This window comes from Myodes glareolus, chromosome 12 (genome assembly GCF_982192425.1).
Source record: "Myodes glareolus chromosome 12, mMyoGla1.1, whole genome shotgun sequence".
In the NCBI taxonomy this organism is placed as follows: domain Eukaryota; kingdom Metazoa; phylum Chordata; class Mammalia; order Rodentia; family Cricetidae; genus Myodes; species Myodes glareolus.
This window is the reverse complement of record NC_142037.1, coordinates 51,586,208-51,605,004: the sequence shown is the minus strand read 5'-3', so window position 1 is coordinate 51,605,004 and position 18,797 is coordinate 51,586,208. Positions and strand designations below refer to the sequence as shown.

General features: G+C 41.2%; 1 protein-coding gene across 4 annotated transcripts in view; it reads left to right on the top strand.

Annotated features, from left to right (window-relative positions):
- The first annotated feature begins 7,368 nt into the window (after nt 1-7,368).
- Nucleotides 7,369-18,797, top strand: part of Diaph3 (diaphanous related formin 3) — a 452,383-nt gene continuing 440,954 nt past the window's right edge. For all 4 annotated transcript variants that reach the window (XM_087912260.1, XM_087912261.1, XM_087912259.1 and 1 more), the window contains exon 1: nt 7,369-7,571. In XM_087912260.1, coding sequence (XP_087768386.1) covers nt 7,455-7,571 — 117 coding nt within the window. In that variant the 5' untranslated portion in view covers nt 7,369-7,454. The remainder of the gene's footprint in view (nt 7,572-18,797) is intronic.

Here is an 18,797-nt window from a genome sequence, read left to right as displayed (position 1 = left end):
GTGTGATTTAAGCTTTTGTAATGTTTATTTTACAAATTTGGGGGTCCTTGCATTTTGGGAATGCTCAGAACTGAGATTTCATCATGATGATTTTTTTCTCTTATGACTATGAAATATGCTTCTTCATCTCTTTTGTTTAATTTTAGTTTGATGTCTATTTTGTTAGTTATTAGGATAGCTACACCAGCTTGCTTCTTAGGTACATTTGATTGCAGAATGTTTTCCTGACCCTTTATTCTGAGGTAATGCCTGTCTTTGAAGTTGAGGTGTTTCTTGTATGCAGAAGAATGGGTTCTGTTTTCGTATCCATTTCTTAGCCTGTGTCCTTTTATAGGCAAAATGATTACATTGATATTAAAAGATATTAATGATCAGTGATTTCTAGCTCATCTTATTTTTTGTTTTGTTCATGGTAGTGGTAGTGTGTGTGTGTTTCCCTTCTTTGGGATTTGCTGTGGGATTATGTATCGCCTGTATTTTCGTGTATGCAGCTAACTTCTTTGGGTTGGAGTTTCCAGTACTTTATGTGGGGATGGATTTGTGGACAGGTATTGTTTAAACCCGGTTTTCTCATGGAATATCTTGTTTTCTCCATGTGGTGATTGAAAGTTTTGCTGGAGATAGTAGTCTGGACTGGCATCTGTGGTCTCTTAGTGGCTGCAAAATGTCTATCCTGGACCTTCTGGCTTTTATAATCGTTATTGGTAGGTTAAGTGGTGTATTTTCTGCTAGGACTGCCTTTATATGTTACTTGCCTTTTCTCCTTTGCAGTTCTTAGTATTCTTTCTTTATCTTGTATGTTTAGTGCTTTGATTATGTGGTAAGGCTTTTTTTCTTTTCTTTTTTTTTTTATTCCAGTATACATGGTGTTCTGTAAGCTTCTTGTATCTTCATATGGATTTCCTTCTTTAGGTCGGGAAAGTGTCCTTGTATGATTTTGTTGAATATATTTTCTGTGCATTTGAGCTGGAATTAATCTCCTTCTATCCTATTATTCTTAGTTATGGGCTTTTCATGAAGTCTCAGATTTTTTGGATGTTTTGTGTTAAGAATTTGTTGGGTTTAACATTTTTTTTTCACCAATGAATCTATTTCCTCTATTGTAACTTCAACACTTGAGATTCTCTCTTCCATCTCTTGTATTCTGTTGATTATGCTTTTATCTGTAGTTCCTGATCATTTACTCAGATTTCCCATTTCCAGAATTCCCTTGGTTTGTGTTTTCTTTATTGCCTCTATTTGAATTTTCAAGTCTTGAACTGTTTTCTTCACCTGTTTTATTGTATTTTCTTGGATTTTGTTATGGGATTTATCAAATTTTTCCAATTTTTTGTTTGTCGATTCTTCAATTTCTTTAAGGGAATTTCTCATTTTTTTCTTTTAGGGCCTCTGTCAATATTATAAAACTATTTTTTAAATATTGTTTTCTTCTGCTTTATCTGTGTTGGGATGTTCTGCTGTTGTAGGACCACTATGTTTTGGTGGTGCCATATTGCTGATATTGCTGAGTGCATTCTTACTCTGCCATCTACACATCTCTTCTAATTGGTGGTGCTTCTGTCTCTAGGGACTGCTGATCTTGAGCAGGATGTTTGATGGGGGCGGATGATGGATTCAGTGTGTTTGGGCAGCAGAGTGGGTATTTTTTAAAGATTTTATTTATTATGTAACAGCATTATACTTGCACCCTAGAACTACTACACCAGATCTCATTAGAGATTGTTATGAGTCACCATGTGATTGCTGGGACTTGAACTCAAGACCTCTGAAAGAGCAACCAGTGTTCTTACCTGCTCTTACCCTCTGAGTCATCTCTCCAGCCCTTCACAGAGTGGGTCTTATTGGTTACAGTGTTCAATGTGTGGGGATGGTGGTGGAACAGCCTGCCAGGGAACTCTTACCAACCTATTTATCTTCTAATGATAGACAGAAAGACGGTAGATCTGGATGAGAGGAGTTGTCGGGAGGGACTTAGAGGATTAGATTGATGATAAACCATAAGGATATATCATGTGAGAAAAAAATCTCTTCTCAATAGAAGGGAGAAAAACAAAATAAATATTATGTGATAAATTTTGTTTGAGGCTGGTATAGTGGCCTAAGCCTAAACTCCTAGCACCCCTGAAAGTTGAGGCAGAAGAATCTTGTTTGTTTTGTCTTTAGAGACAGGGCTCTGTGTAGCCCTGGCTGTCCTAGAACTCATACTATAGACCAGGCTGGCCGGGAATTTAAGAGATTCACCTGTCTCTGCTTCCTGAGTGCTGGGATTAAAAGCGTGCGCTACTGACGTAAGAAGTCCTTCTGTATATGTGTTGCTTTTATTGGTTAATGAATAAAGAATCTGCACTAGCCTGTGATAGGGCAGAGCAGAGCTAGGCAGGGAAAACTAAACTCAATGCTAGGAGAAAGAAGGCAGAGTCAAGAGAAGCCATGTATCCTCGCCAGAGATAGACATCTGACAGAACCTTACTGGTAAACCACAGCCACGTGGTGATACACAGATTAATAGAAATGGGTTAAATTAAGATGTAAGAGCTAGTCAATAAGAAGCTAGAGCTAATGGGTCAGGCAGTGATTTAAGTAATATAGTTTCTGTGTGGTTATTTCAGAGCTGAACAGCCAGAAACAAGCAAGCAGCCTCCTACTACACGCCAGCACAGTGTGGCTCACTTTTGTGAGATTATTCAAGTTGTTGTCCAAAAATGGTTGCCCTAGTCTTGTACTTCTCCCATCCATGTAATTCACATAGGCTATACCTTAGGTGAAAATGTGATGGCTTTGTACTTTGTTGTATTTTCTAATTTGGTGAGAAGACAGTGCTAATTTGGTCATTAATACTATTGCTTTTAATCAACTCATTTGAAATAGGAATTCCTTACCTCAACTTTCTGCTATAGTCATTCAGAGTGACCACTTAAAAGAATGGTAGTGGTAATTATCTGGATATTGAGGCATTTTAGAAATCCCAAGATTTTCCATGATTGCCTTTTCTCTACTTCAACTTTGTGTCGCCCTGCACACTAATGCAGCACAGGGTCATGTTTCTGCAACTGGTTCAGCAGCATGGAAGACCATTCTGTTGTTTGATCTGAATGAGAGGAAGGGAATGTGGTTTTCAGCTTTAAATGATATTTCTGTGGAAAAATCCAAAGTGCTCTTTAAAAACCAGAAACTCAACCTTCTGTTTATTGGCATTTAGAATCTTTTAGGTGTCAGGTTCATGAGAAAGAAATCAACAACTTTTGACATGTTGACACTTGGAAGTAGGTCCAGTGCTTTTAGAAACTGATCTGACACTCAAAGCCAGGTCAAAGCCAGGACAATACCTTGTAAAACACCAGAGCCAGACAAGGGCACCCTTGACGATAATGAAATAAGGCAAAACAAAATTACTTAACTTTGTCTAAGCACACTAAAGAAAAGCTTAGTGTACAATATCAAAATGCCCATATCTAATAAATTCATGGATAGCCATTATAGACTAAGCTTCACTTTAAGCTCAGCTCTGGAAAAAAGGCTCCAGAAGACCACCCCCAGCCACAGTGGAGTCACTCACTCTTATTGATGCATGTTCAGACTAACCTCTAAGTGGGCTAGTTTCCCCTTGCTGCAGTTAATTTTTTTTTTTTTTTTGTCCTGGCAATGAGGCAATGAACTCTGACAAAATCAACCAGAAGATGCTTTGGAGCCTGTCCTGGAACTAGCTCTTGTAGACCAGTCTGGCCTTGAACTCATGGAGATCCACTTGCCTCTGCCTCCCAAATGCTGGGATTTAAGGCATGTGCCACCACCGCCCGGCTTCAATCAACCAGAAGATGGAAGGGTTTATCTTGACACAGAGCTGGAGTGTATACCATGGCAGGGAAAACACAGTTGCAGGGACGTGGGTGGCTCCTCCCAGTGCTTCTGTGCTCAGGAAGCACAGAGAGATAAACACTGGCGCTAACTACTCTTCTTCTTCTTCTTCTTCTTCTTCTTCTTCTTCTTCTTCTTCTTCTTCTTCTTCTTCTTCTTCTTCTTCTTCTCCTTCTCCTTCTCCCCCTCCCCCCCCTCCCCCCTCCCCCCCTCCCCCTCTTCTTCTTCTTCTTCTTCTTCTTCTTCTTCTTCTTCTTCTTCTTCTTCTTCTTCTTCTTCTTCTTCTTCTTCTTCTTCTTCTTCTTCTTCTTCTGTCCAACCCCTAGGCCCATTGCTGCTCCTACATCATTAAACCCAATCTAGAGAGTCTCTTGCAGGTATGACCACGGTCTGTCTCTGAGGTGGTTCTAGATCCTGTCAAGTTGGCAATCAACATTAACCATGACCTACCCCCAGGAGATTCCTTGCAGTCAGGCAGCTTGGACCTAGTTTCTCTGAGCTGGCCTGCTGAGCGAATTCTACCTATTATAAGTGACTGTGACGTGACCTTTCCACTCTTCGGTTTTGTTTTCATTATTAGCCCTGTTCTGCTGATGGAGCCACACTCTTTGCTTAGCTCAGTAGACCAGTCATTATGACTTATAGGATGATGTGTACTTTTCTACAACTGAAAGCAGAATACAAATATTTCTTAAAGCTAAATTTGTTTGAATTTTGTCTTTTGACATCATATACCGCTCACTCATTGAGTATCTGCCACGTCGTCGGTTATAGCTCCACCATGCTGTGCTACTAGAAAACATCAAGATGTCGAGTCATTAAGCTGCCCCCACTTCCTGACAGTATGCAACCCAGGCCAGTCCTCCTAACAGTGCTCTATGAAGTTTCCCCAACCACCCAAGCAAAATGCAAATCTTTCAGGAGCTTCCTAATACTGTCTTCCAAAGCTCCCCATGGTCCACCATCGTACATGTTCTTTTTTAAAATATTTATTTATTTATTTATTTATTTATTAATTATGTATACACTATTTTGTCTGTGTGTATGACTGCAGGCCAGAAGAGGGCACCAGACCCCATTACAGATGGTTGTGAGCCACCATGTGGTTGCTGGGAATTGAACTCAGGACCTCTAGAAGAGCAATCAGTGCTCTTAACCTCTGAGCCATCTCTCCAGCCCCATCGTGCATGTTCTTATCCTCTGTAATAACTCTAAGTTGTCCCAACTACAGATATTTCTCCTGGCGCTCTCTGGCTGCAGGACACCCATACACAGCTCTTTGTGCTTTCCTTATATTGTCTCATTGAACCCGCAGCATTCCTATTTGAAGTATTTACTGATGGAGAAGCAGAGAAAGTTAAACATCATCTCCAACACCATGCACCTGATAAATAATACGAATTAAAGCTGCATCTTTGTTGATCATCACGACACAGAGAAAGCAACTTCTCTTGGAAGCTGCCTTATGTAGTACATGCTCATTGAGGACAAAAACCATCTGGCCATGTGACATAATAAACTAGCACAAAAACAAGAAGAGCAACAGACACTATCTGCATGACAAAAACCAAAGTTAAACCTCCAAAAGCTGTAGATGAAAACTTACTGGGACCTTAGGCTCATTTTTCTGAACCCCGGTGTTCATCTCTGTGGAATACCTACAATTGTTTCTTGTAGCGAAATCAATACTTCATGTTTCCCTGTCTTGGCTCACATCACCTCTGTATGGGCAGGAGATCAATATCTTTAAGGAAATAGTTCGAAGGCAAAGATGACTTTTAAAGGCGAAGAAACAGTGATGTATGAGAGAACTGCATTAGCCTCGAAATCTGACCTTCAGCGTACACAACAAATTCTTCTACATGCTTTCACTTCAAGAACCTTCACTATATGCCCGAAACATTTCTCCAACTCTGTGTTCTCGGCCTTCTTGGCCTTGCTGCCTGCTCTACCCCTTATGTGAATGCCCTGCTATTCTTCTGCCTGTGACAGTCCATTTATCCTTCCTGTTGTAACCACCCTGCCTCTCTTCTATTCAATAATGGAGGAAAAAAAGATTGAATCTTGGTGCCAGCCAGAGGAGAAACTTGTGTCCTCGGAAGAGATGTGACAGTTCTGACAGCTTGTTGCACACACGGGAGCCATGGCAATGAGCATGTGTTGAATTATAGGGTGACCAGAACCGCTTGGTTATGTATACCCCTTGCTCACTGTTTAAATACAAATCTCATTATCAGTGTTCCAAAGATGCACTTGGGAGGAAGGGATTCCTGGATATTTTTATTTGTTCCTCTTCCCAGTGTGGCCACACTGAATGGATCTCCAGTTTTCTTTTCTTCACTTGTCATATTGGGGACAGGTGTCTGCGTCTACCTTGATAAGGACGTGTAAGTCCGGATTCTGACCCTAACACTTTTGCTTTCCTCTTTCTATTTAAGATTTCCCCTTGAAAAGCTGTTACAACTTTTACATTGGTTATTTGTGTCAATTTCTGTGAACTACATTAAACTGTTAACTGTTTGGACTGTTTTTTTTTTTTTTTAAATTTTTGGTTGACCCAGAGTAGGCATGCTCTAAGTGCTCAATAAAGTAACCTGAAGTTCCAGAAAAAGCCACACCTGCGTTAACAGTTCTACAAGGCTGATTGACTGATGAGAATTCCCGGATTTGAGGAGAGCTGGAATGCTGCAAATCCAGGACCGTATAGTCTTGGCTCTCTTGATCTAACACAGTTCTAATCACTTGATAATTTTGCTCTTCCCTAAAAGCTCACTAGCTTGCACCATCCTCAACCTCAAACCAAAGATAGCCTCTGAAGGCTTTTTTTCTTTTTCTTTTTTCTTTTTTGATAACCCGCCTACCTTGTTTATCCTAATGTGTTTGAAAAGTTCCTTGATGACTTTTTTTTTTTTAAACCGTGCTTAAATTACCGAAAACAAAACTTCACGAAAACTGTTACTACTTTGGAATGTGGTATTTGGGGAAACCTGAGTTTAAGTTACCGGACTAAGGCCATGCATTCTGGTTTCCGGCATGAACTCTCGTATTCCCCTTGAGGTGACACTTCTGTTTTTATACAAACGGTAATCAAGCCTACAGCCGTGGAGTACAGACCAGAAATACTTCTCCCAGGCACCCGAGACCTCTAAAGACCAGTCACAGGGCTTACCAGTTGCTTTCACATTCAGCGCTGCTCAAACAGTACCGGGAGAGTCGCCCGGCCGTTCAGAGTTTTCAAGAACCTACTCTCAGAGAGCAAGCAAAGCCCTGCCAGCGACTTTCGTTAGCTCCACATTCCTTCCAAAACCAGCACCACCTCACAGTCTACCTCTGAGCTAGCCGCCTGCACAGCCGGAGGGCGAGAAGCGCAATGGACAGGCCGAAGGGCCAATCAAACCCAGGCTTTGGCATTCCCGGAAGGGGCGGAGCGCGCGTCGCCGGCTCCGCGGCGCGGGATTGGCTGAGCGGGCTGCCTGGGGTGGCGGGAGATTTCAGATGCCTTGGCTCGTCCCGGTGCAGCGGTTAATTACTGCGTGGGACCCGGAAGGTGAGCTAGCGGAGCTAGACCCCAGGTCCGGTCGCGATCGAGACCCGGGAAGATGGAGAAGCACCGGGCGCGCGCTCTTGGCCGGGACAGCAAGGCGCCGCGTAGGAAGGGCCTGTCGCCCGCGCCGCCCGCACCCCCTTACGAGCCCGGAGAGAAGCGCCCCAAGTTGGTAAGTGTGGGCCAGAGCTACGGGGTGCGGCTATTCTCAGGGCCTTCAGCTCCCTGCGCCCCAGGCTGACAACCCCGGGAGGCGGGACCTAGGTTTGTTTCAGAAGGCCAGAGCTGGTAATCGCTTAAATCCACAGTGACAGGGCGGGATTCGATCCCCATCCGGGACCAATGCCTTGCTCTCTCTGAAGCCTCGCTTTTCTTAGGGCTGATCTGAAAAACAGTTCAAATGTCTATGTACTGACGTCATCCAGGCGGATTCTGTTTTAAACAAGTTGAATTTCACCCCACCCTTTTAGTATAACAGACTAAGACTGAAAGTGAATTTTTAGCTAATAGTACCTCCCCGCCCCCCTGCTCTTATATTTTAATCCAACAAGAACTTTTGAAGGTATATATGTATTTTCAAGTTGAGGTAACTGGTTTTCAAACTTGGCGGGATGTGTAGTCACTGCTAAAGAATGTCTTGTTTAGTTTGGAAGGAGTTTTCAAGTATCTGAAACTCGTTAATCGGGTTGACTTTGCACTCTTCTTTTTAATTTTTTTTAAATTTAAGAAATATCATAAATGATATGTATATTTATAAGTGGAAGCATTTTACTGACATTGAGGTTGACAATAAGTATGACTGGCTACTTCTTCCACGGTTTTATATATAGCTTATGAATGACTGCTGCCCTGACTTTTTCTTCTGCCCAAGCCATTTTCTTTTGATATGAGAAAGTAGAGTTGAAGAGCTAAGTAAGAACCTATTAAGGTTTTAAGCAATTGGGGAAAGGTTACATTTCATAGTGACATCATGACGTTACCCTACCTTGCACGAGCGTACACAATTTCTTTACTATTCTTCCAAAGTAGATCTTCATGACAACCTTTTGTGTTGTCAGAAAAGAAGCCTGCCTTACAAAGGTGCATGACCCGGTCACTGTCCAGGTCATGTAGATTTTGGGTAAAGGAGCCACGATATGACAGTTTTCTGTGTTCTATGTTCAGTTGGTTTCTGAATTCTAACAGGAAAATCATAATTATATCTGAGGTGAACTTTGTGTTCTTACTGCGTAAGGGAAGAGCCACGGTAAGGTTTTTATTAATGTCAGCTGGAGGAGAAATCGGTAATGAGGATGATTTTATTTGGTGTGTCTGATTGTGTGGGTTGGTATATTTTGGCGTTAGTCCAACAGAATTGGAGATTTAATACTGTCTGTTTTACTTAGAAGTATGGGACAGTTCTCTCTCTCTTTTTTTAATTTGGCTTTTTTTTTTTGGGTTTGTTTGCTATAGTAACAACATTTGCCTTTTCTGGATAAATAAAATTTGAAAAATTTAAGCCACGATTCACAAATTAGGGATATAATAGATTGTGACTCACTTGCTAAGGATAGTATTACTTGCAGTTGCATACAGATGAGGGCAGAGATAAGGGGCGTCAGAATACCGAGATTGTGACACCTTGTGCAACTGTGGGATTGCTTAGACAGAAGTGGGCGTCAACATAAGAAGAGGGGTGGAGACGAGTTGTGGCAAGGTCAAGGGTGTGCTTCCTTACTCTTCTCTGCTCAGGTCCTAGACTGAATTGCAGGGAGTTAATTTGGTCCTAAAAGATTCTGTCCACTCTGAGAAGAATCCATGGGGTGATGCATCTCCTTTTATAATTTACTTTCTGGATTAATATTATCACTATGTCCTGTCTGGACTTCAATGGTCCATGATGCAGGAAGTGTGATTTTCTGTAGTTTATAGCACGGCAATCCTGAATAAATGTTTCTTAGTTATGCCGTATTGGCCATACCATTTGTAAAAAGTCATGCAAAGGTGAAATGAAATCTACAACACATTGTATTGAAGGTCTGGTCTTGCAGCTGATTTAGGACCCTTTTCTTCCTGTTGAGTGGTCCCACTTCAGTTCTGTTTCTGCCAAAGGCCCAGTCTCACCTGCCTTCTGAGCAGGCCTTTCAGCCTGCCTGCCTCACTGCTTTGATATTCCATAGTGAAGCTCTTGTTTTGGGATGGACTGTGATCTCTGAGACCATCCCAGATGCTGGGTATCAAGTCAGTTCTTTGCCTTTTCTTGGCTGAGACGAAGCGATATTAACCTAATTTCTTTGGGCCACTCTTATTTTATGAGCTTTTAAAACAAGTAATGTAGTTTTGCCATATGGTGGGAATAGGGACGATTTAGTTGTTCATTTTTTTCCCCCTTCTATAAAGGGACAAGCTGATGGTAGACTGATTGTAAACTGGTCAGTGGGTCTTCTCTTGGTTAAGCCCCACCCCACCTCTGGTGCCTACTGAATCCTGTTTGGATACGATAGACAAATGACCACTTGATTTTTACTGAATGTAAAGCTGTTGGCTTTGAGTCATTAACAAATTGGGTAAAAAATTTGTAGCTTATTTCCTGTCTTCCCAGATCAGTGTGAACAGTAGAAGCTAGTCTGGAAGTGTGTAATGTTGCGGGGGGCGGGGGGGAGACCTGCTGTGAATCGTTTGTAAACTACTGTCTTGGTTTCATTAGAAGACACAGTAGGCACCTTATATTGAGACACTGGGATAACCACTGGGGACAGTGCAGTTGAAGGGTCGGTGACTCTGTAGAGATTTAAGAGGGAGATTGCATCCAGTAGAATCCCTGTACCTGGAACCTGCCCTAGGTCGTGTAGGCCGTACCTGGCTTGAGTCCTGTTTTTCTTCTTGAGCAGAACTGAGTAGAAAGGTTTTTTTTTATTTGTTGTGAACCACCTTGCAGTGGCACCTTCCTCCCATTGCTGTTAGCCACATAGAATTTACCCACTGACTGTCACGAGGTCCAGACTGACCAAGACATGTGGCATCTGGGAGAAGGCTCCATCTGTATGGTGCCAGCATCTAACACAAGACCTGTAAGTCAGTAATCCAAGTTGGTAGAGGAGTTCTTTAATTAAGAATATTCCTTAAAAGTTCTTATACCCTTTAGGGTAGATCTTATCTCTAATGGTTTCTGTCAAGTGATTGCTTTTGTTTGATTATATCTTTATAATTCCTTCTGTTTTGGTAGTGGGAGATCCCCCTCCCCTCTTTCTATCCTGTTACCATGGCTCTTACAATGTTTCTGCCTCTTCTCTTTTACAATGATCCCTGAGCTATAGGTGCAGGTGTTAGATGTATCAGTTGGGACTGGGGTGTATGTACCATTTTGGGGCACTGATAATGATCAGTTGGACTTTATGAATGGACAAGGTTTGTGAATACCAATACATGTAAGTATTTGGTATGTAGACAGCTCTCAGTACCAGAGGTTTGTGAGAACTCTGAGCAAATGGTTACCAGCATTTATGAACCAATTCATCAAGGCAGAGGAAATAGCTTAATTGGCTCTAGTCCTGGTAGTCATTCCTTTGACTATAAGTGAACTAGTTACTTGTTCTATTCCTTTGGTTATAGCTGAACTGGTTACTTGAGCCTAATTTGTTAACTTATATTTGGATCTTCTGTAAAAGCCAGACTCGGTTACTGTGATTAAACTTCATTGGTTTGGTCTGTTGCGTCCAGAGCAGATGCTCATTCCAAGGCCATGGCTTCCTACAAAGTTTGATTGTCATTCTAGGAAACGTGAATTATATAAAGGGCTGACAGTCAGCCAGTCCTGATCCTTAATTCGTGCTGTTTCTTGTTGGTTTTAGGAGTTTGAGTCTTACGGTTTCTTTTCTGATCTAAAAAACGTTAATGATATTAACAACATCTCTCATATGTGTATAGCAATGATGTCACGGTTATAAGTTGTGAGATGGGAAGTGGTGGAAAGGTGGCCAATTTGTGTTTATCATAGATTGGAGCAGGCAGCTCAAGACAAGTGTCTCGTGGACTTGTAATTTTGTCTTGGGCCGCCTTCTCTACAACTCTGAAACCTTGACAATGAAGTACTCCTCAGAACGGTGGCTGAATGTGTTTGAGATGGCGTGTCTCAGGAGGATTCTAGGCGTCACACGAAGAGATAGGCTGCACAGTGATGGCGTTAAGAAACATCTCCAGCTACTGAAGGAAGTGAACTACAAGATATGGCAACAGCACTTGAGATACTTTGGCTGTGTTATGAAAATTAATGACAGCTGATACCTGACAATAGCACTGCTTGGAGGAGTGCACGGGATAAGGCGAAGAGGAAGCCCCCCAAAATGCTGGATAGACAGCATTAAGGAAAACTGTGGAACCTTGGGTATGACAGTAACACAACCATCTAGGACTGCCCAGGATAGGAACAACTGGAGAACCGCCGTAAACAGGCTGCCCATGCATACTTAAGCATTGTGGGTTCATAAATGTTGACGATGCTGATGAAATCAGAGCAGGCTTAGTGACCTTAGGGCATGCTTAATTTATTGTCTAGGTGTGTTTGGAAGACAGTGTAGGAAGATATTCTCCTCCTTATTCTGTGGAGCCTTCGGCTGCTGCCTTCTATGGCAGAAGAGAACTTTCGTGTTGTTTGCAGACTACAAATGGTAGATTATTTTGGGGTTGTTAGAGTAAGAGGAGAAGCTTCGCCTGCAGAGGAGGAGGAGGTGACGTGACGATGGAGACAGGTTAGTGACCCAGCCATCAGAAACTGGGAGTCAGGCAGTGCTCTGCAGCGTGCATGGCCAGCCTGTGGCTGAGCACATGTTCCTGCCACCTCAAAAGCAGCAAAGCCCCACCAGCACACTGATAGTGGTTCAGAGAAACTGGTGTGGAGCTTCTGCCGTCTAGAACTGCTGCATAAATTTGTGTTTAGCCACCAACTTTGTGCTATTTTTTTTTCTTTTCTGGCTGTTGCAGGAAGCCAAGCAGATACTGCAGTTACAAGGGTGATCATGTTAAAAAATCTTAGCACCATCTCATCTGTTTAAAATTCTTTCTGTCTTTCTTGCTGAGACAGAGTCTCACTCTGGCTGGCCCAACTACATAGATCAGGCTGGCCTGGAATGCATAGATTCTAGGTCAAAGTAAACAATCCAGAATTCAGATCATGTTCTTAGTTGAAAGTTTGGACACATTCATGCTTATCATGAATGCAACAGTCTGCGTAATGGATCAACAACCATACTAACCTTCACTTACCAGCAAAATCACTTTATTTAGGCTGCTTTTCTAAGAAGTAGCCCTAACCTGTCTCAGATTGCCCTTTCTAGTCTTCATGAGGAATAGAACACCCCCTTCCAAAAGGAACTTCCCACTCCCACCAAAAGCAAATGGTTTCTTTTTCTTTAACTTTAGAGAGAGGAAAACTGAGGAAGATTCAGAGGTTAATATTTTGGTCGAGGTTATTTAAGGTTGGTCCTTAAATTACTCCCCCCCACCCTCCCCTTTAATGTATGACTTAGGAGAAATGCACCAAGTGGCTCTTTGGGCATTATAGCTAGCTGCTGAGAATAGAGGTATGTAGTGTTTAGTATTTGTAGCTGCTGAGAATAGAGGTATGTAGTGTTTAGTATTTGTAGACTGGGGTGGCTCTTTTTCTTTGAGGGTAAGGATGGGTGGGCATAGGGATGATTGTCTTAGATTTAGAGCAGGGCTTAATTGCTTTTTTCAAAGACTCGTGTCTTTAATTATGAAGCAAGCGAAGTGACATACATTTATTATACTGTGAAGCCTTGCATCTCATCTAGTCTGTCTTGTAGCAATTGCTTCTGAGCAGATGTTACCTGAAACACCTTTGTGCAGTTGGTGGAGTGCTAAAATTTGTCATGCTTTTATTATTGTTGCCTTGAATTAACTCTGCTTTATGGCATAACTTTATTGCTGTGTCCTAGGATCTTTATATATTTATTGCCTTATAAATTGGATTTAAAATTGGCTTTTATATAGAAGGTAAATTAACATGTATATAACTTGTTTATGTTTGCAGAATAATACAAGAAAAACAAAGCCCTGCAAAGTATTACACTACTGTAATTGTCTTTAACTGGGCGCATAGTGTCATCTAAACCAGGAAGCAGGGGAATGCTGAAGAATACGCTTACTTCACACTTGTGCTTGTTTATCCCAGAGCCTCATTTGACTTTTAGATCCATAAAATATAGATTAAGCATAACCTTTTACTTCATGGGATATTAAGGATCAAAGCACAGGCTCTTTTTGAACAGCATCTACAAAGGTAATGTCTTCTCAATAGCAGCAGGATAGCATTGAAGCACCTTACCATTTTGAGTAATTTTTCTCAAATGGCGAGGCAAGTGTTTATTATTAACTTAGGGGACAATTTGAGAGTTTGAGAACGTTCAGCATTGTTGTCGAAATGATCAGGTTCCCAGCTGCTTTTGCAGCCTTTCTAGAAGTGTTTGCTGTGGACTTTACAGCTCCCTGCCATTCTCTCTTACTGTTCTGTCTTTGTTTCCGAGGCCTGGGTAACCTGAGTGGTAAGGCTCCCATTTGCGGCCTCGGATCCCAGCTGTGCCGCTCCTTAGCTGGGCAGCTATGGCAGGCAGTAACTTAACCTCCTTAGGTGCCTTTCTTTCTTCACGTGTGAAGCAGGGCAGTTCTGCAGATGAAAGTTAATATGTCATAGGCCTAGAGGAGCAGTGTTTGCTATTTTTAGGGTGCTGCTTTTGCTAGCAGTGTTGTAGTAATAGTAGCAATGCATTCCTGTTTGTATTTTAGGCACATATATTGGATATTTGACTATCTTTCTTATCCTGGAAAATCTTAGTCAAATCAGGTTTGTTCCTCCTGGTGTCCAGGGGCAAAAACATTATTTTATCATTATTATTTGGCAGTGCCAGGTGACAGCAGAGGCAGGGCTGTGGTCTGATGATGAGTGGTCAGGACAGGTGGCAAAGCTTTCTGAGGAGCGGCCCTTATTTGTAAAATGAGGCTCATGGAGCTGTGAGACAAAACGAAATCTACAAGTGGAGCAACTGCAGATGGACAGAAAGTGCCTGTGATGCTCTGGAAATGTCTTGAATGATAATGAAAATAATGTTACTAATATATGTGTAGATGTAAAGCAGAGCACCAGTGTACTTACGTATCTTCTGTAGCCTCAAACTAAGCCAGATTAACATATCCATCCAAAACAAAACTGTAAAACCACTAAGATGCAAATTAACAGCACCATTAGTTTAATGTGATTGATTATTTGTTGCTGAAACTAAGTCACTATTATTGGATTTAATAGTGCTTGAATCAAACAAAGATTTTCCAGTTTAGCTTTTTGCTTAATGATGAGATAAAAATGGTGTCAATACTTATCAATAGTGAAGGTTGTATACAGCGATTGTCAGAAGGTTGATTCTAATAGGTTCCTCGGGTAGAACAGAGCCTTGCAGGCTTAAATATATCTTAATGTATTTAATCATAAAAGAGACACTCACCAGTAAGTTTTAAAAAAATGAAGTTTTATGAATCCCATTGTAATGTCCTTTTTCTCTCTGTTTAAATTATCTTTTTGTCATTTACTTGAGGTAAGGTCTTACAGGGCTTAAAAATTAAAACAACAACAACTTCTTCTTCTTCTTCTTCTTCTTCTTCTTCTTCTTCTTCTTCTTCTTCTTCTTCTTCTTCTTCTTCTTCTTCTTCTTCTTCTTCTTCTTCTTCTTCTTCTTTTTGTTAAAGAAGCAGGGTTTCATTTTCACTATTTTCCCCTCCTTTTAAAAGTAGATCTGTGAATGGAATGAATCTTTTCTTTGATCTCCACCCTTGAGCATCCTGATACATATTAAGTAAATACTGGGCAGGAAGGAGGCTATGATTTAATGTATCAAATGAGGGCATTCTTTGTGCTGAGGGATTTGAGCTGTGTTGAGGTAGGTGACATCCAAGTCACGCCTTCATATGTTAAAGAATAGCTAAGTGCCAGTTCAGAGTGTCACCACTTCCTTCAGGGACTTATGCTGTAGAATATTTTGAAAACCTTAGGTGTGTTACATGGATTAATTGTGAGATTTATAATGCATTTGGCCTTGGGTTCCTGTTCTTTTTACCTCCATCTTCCAAACGCTAGCATTACAGGCATGTACTACCACTCCTGTCTCTATTTGACTAATTTTATTGTGGACTATTTCCCTAGGATATGGGGAGTTTTGACTTTAATTGCTTCATTTTCCCAAGGTAGGCTGTGTATTTGTATCATAAAGTAAAACCTTCTAATGTTCCATTTTTAAATAAAAGGTTTTCACATTGGTGACATTAATTATGGACATTAGAATTAAACTGTTTTTGTTTATTGAAACTTTGGATAGAATTCAATTCATAATGACAATTACAATTCATTTTTGATGAATAATTTGACAGCCTGAGAAATGAACATAAAAAATGGAGTACGTATAATCTGCATCCAGAAATCCAATGTGACAGGTTCATTTCTTTATAAAGGGTGAAGGTCTCCAATTAAAACCGTGTTCTAACTTCAGTCAGCCTCCCGTCAAAGACAGTTCTGCTCTTATTGCTATGTTGCCTTCAACAAGCTTTCAGTTCCTTTCTCTATGCTTACACGGCTGAGGGTCCCCTGTCTGTGGTGCCTGGTATAGTCTTGTAGAATCTGAATGCTTGCCTAATTGAGAAGCCAGGTTACCCTTGTAACTTTATACCGTTTGGTTCCTTAATTCATTCATGATTAATTTAAGTTTAAATGTAATTTAGATAGCCTAAATGTCCTTTTCCTTTTATAAAAGACTCTAGTGGTGTTGGGCAAAGGCATGTCAAAACTACCAGAAGTTTTCATGACTGGTGTGGTCTATGGCTTTGGAGCTCTAACCATAACAACTGTGATTTAGACTTAGGCGGAATTCTTTTTTTATTTTTTTCCATTCCCCTCCCCTTCCACCCTCTCCCATGATCCCCATGCTCCCAATTTACTCAGGAGATCTTGTCTTTTTCTACTTCCCATGTAGATTAGATCCATGTATGTCTCTCTTAGGGTCTTCTTTGTTGTCTAGTTTCTCTGGGATTGTGAATTGTAGGCTGGTTTATGTCTAAAAGTCTTTTATGAGTGAGTATATACTATATTTGTCTTTCTGGGACTGGGGTACCTCACTCAATATGATATTTTCCAGATCATCAATTTGCCTGCAAATTTCAAGATATCGTTATTTTTTCTGCTGTGTAGTACTCCATTGTGTAAATGTACCACATTTTCCTTAGCCATTCTTTGGTCGAGGAGCATTTAGGTTGTTTCCAGGTTCTGGCTATGACAAATAATGTTGCTAAGAACATAGTTTAACATATGTCCTTGTTGCATGATTGATCATCCTTTGGGTATATACCCCAAAGTGGTATTGCTGGGACTTGAGGAAGGTTGTTTCCTAATCTGAGAAATCACCATGCTGTTATGCAAAGTGGCTGTACCAGCTTGCACTCCCACCTGCAATGCAGGAGTGTCCCCGTTATCCCACATTCTCTCCAGCATAAGTTGTCATCAGTGTGTTTGATCTTGGTTAGGCGGAATTCTTAATCTGTATGTGAGCTTCCAGTTTCCTATCTGTGAGATGGACTTGATCAATATCTGTAGTTTGTTGTGAAGATTAGTTGGGTTAATGACAGGTTAGGCATAGTGCTTCCCAGTTCATATGAGACACCTTTTACGAGTTCTGCTCTTTTTTAGGACTTCAGAGCATTGGCAGTCTCCTCACAATGAATGTAGCGTGGCATGTAGAGCTGATCATGGCGAAGGGGATCTGACAGGAACTCGGCTACTGAACATTTTCACCTTTTTGCCTCTTACTCCCCCCCTTCCTCTCTTCCCTTTCCTTCTTTCCTATCAGATACTGGGATTGTGTCTAGGCACTCTGCCCTTCTCTGGAGTGGGGCACATAAGATGAAGTTTAGGCCTTAGACCTCTTTCCTTCCTTTCTTCTTAATCTCAATGTCTGGCCCCTGACCTTGCCTCTCTTTCTTTCTCTGCCACCTTCCTCTGTCAACATGTGTTTCTTACTAAACCCCTACTCCCGAAACAGAGGAACCCTGGAGCTTTCTTTGATCCAGCATCCCTTCAAATTCCTTACTTCTTCCGACCTCACATAGGGTGAAATATGAATAGATAAAGTGACCTTTGGATCCCTTGTCTTGCCTCAGATCTCCACACTTGGAGGAACCTGGCAGTCACCATAGTGCTGAACCTGACTGCTGTATCCTGGTGGAAGCCCTCCCGCTATTTGACCTTCTGGCCCTATTGTATGGCCCTATTGTATGGGTTTGAACACTGTAGGCACCTGATCGTCAGTGCTGGGGCCACCTAGCTCTGACCCTGGGCCGGGCACTGTCTTAATCACTTCCTCCTCCCTCACGCACCACTTTGAAGCAGGACTGTCACATAGATCTGAAGAGACTTGGGTCTTTCCTGAGGTGTCCCAGCAGGGAACAGATTGGACAGATAAGAACATTGGCAGTGTGATTGAGCCCTGAGTTTTAAGTCACTCTCTGGTCACAACTTTCTATTTTTTTCAGTGTTTATGCTACATATTATTACTTTTTTATTTCATCAGTAAGGCTTATTTTCTTTTTTATAAGTTTATTATGTAAGATGCCCCCAAAGGCAGCATCTCATGATCTCAGGTAGTCCACACTGGCCTCAAACTTGCTGCATTGCTGGGCTGTAGGAGTTCTAAACCCCTCAGGGGAAATTCTGTGTTCGTAGGTCTTCATATTTCAGACCTGACAAGTGGCTTGCTAGCTTCAGGGCTTTCTCTCTATCTATATCCTGCTTTATTAGTAGATCTAAAAGACTTAAATATGGCCAGGGCTATTAATATTGGAAGTATATGAAGAACTCAAAATGTGCTCTCCCCGCTTTGTTAAGGTATTCACTTTACAAATGTGTAATTGTTTTGATTTGGTTTAAGTGATTCAACAATTTTGAGGGTGGAAATAAAAGTATTAGTCAAATTAGGCAAGAGTACTTATTGATAGTTTAGTTAATTTCAAACTATCAAAATTTTAAAAATTAATTTTCTTTAATTAGTTATTGAGGTATTTTTTTTCTTTTAAAAATATTATGTTGAAGTGTGGTTATTTCTATGGCTTCTGCTTTATCCTGAATCAGAAAGGTACAGTTTATAGGGGTTGTATTCTTCACTAAAGCTTATCTAACACATAGTGTTGTGTGACATTATGCCCGGGGAGACATCAGCAAACATCTCCTCACCCCAGAAAAGGAACCATTGCTCCCAACACACTATATCTTAATGAGTTTCTCTTCAAGATGGAAGGTTTTGATCGCAGAAGAAATTGACACATAAAATGTATGTGCATATATGTGAGAAATAAAGAAACGTCAGATATT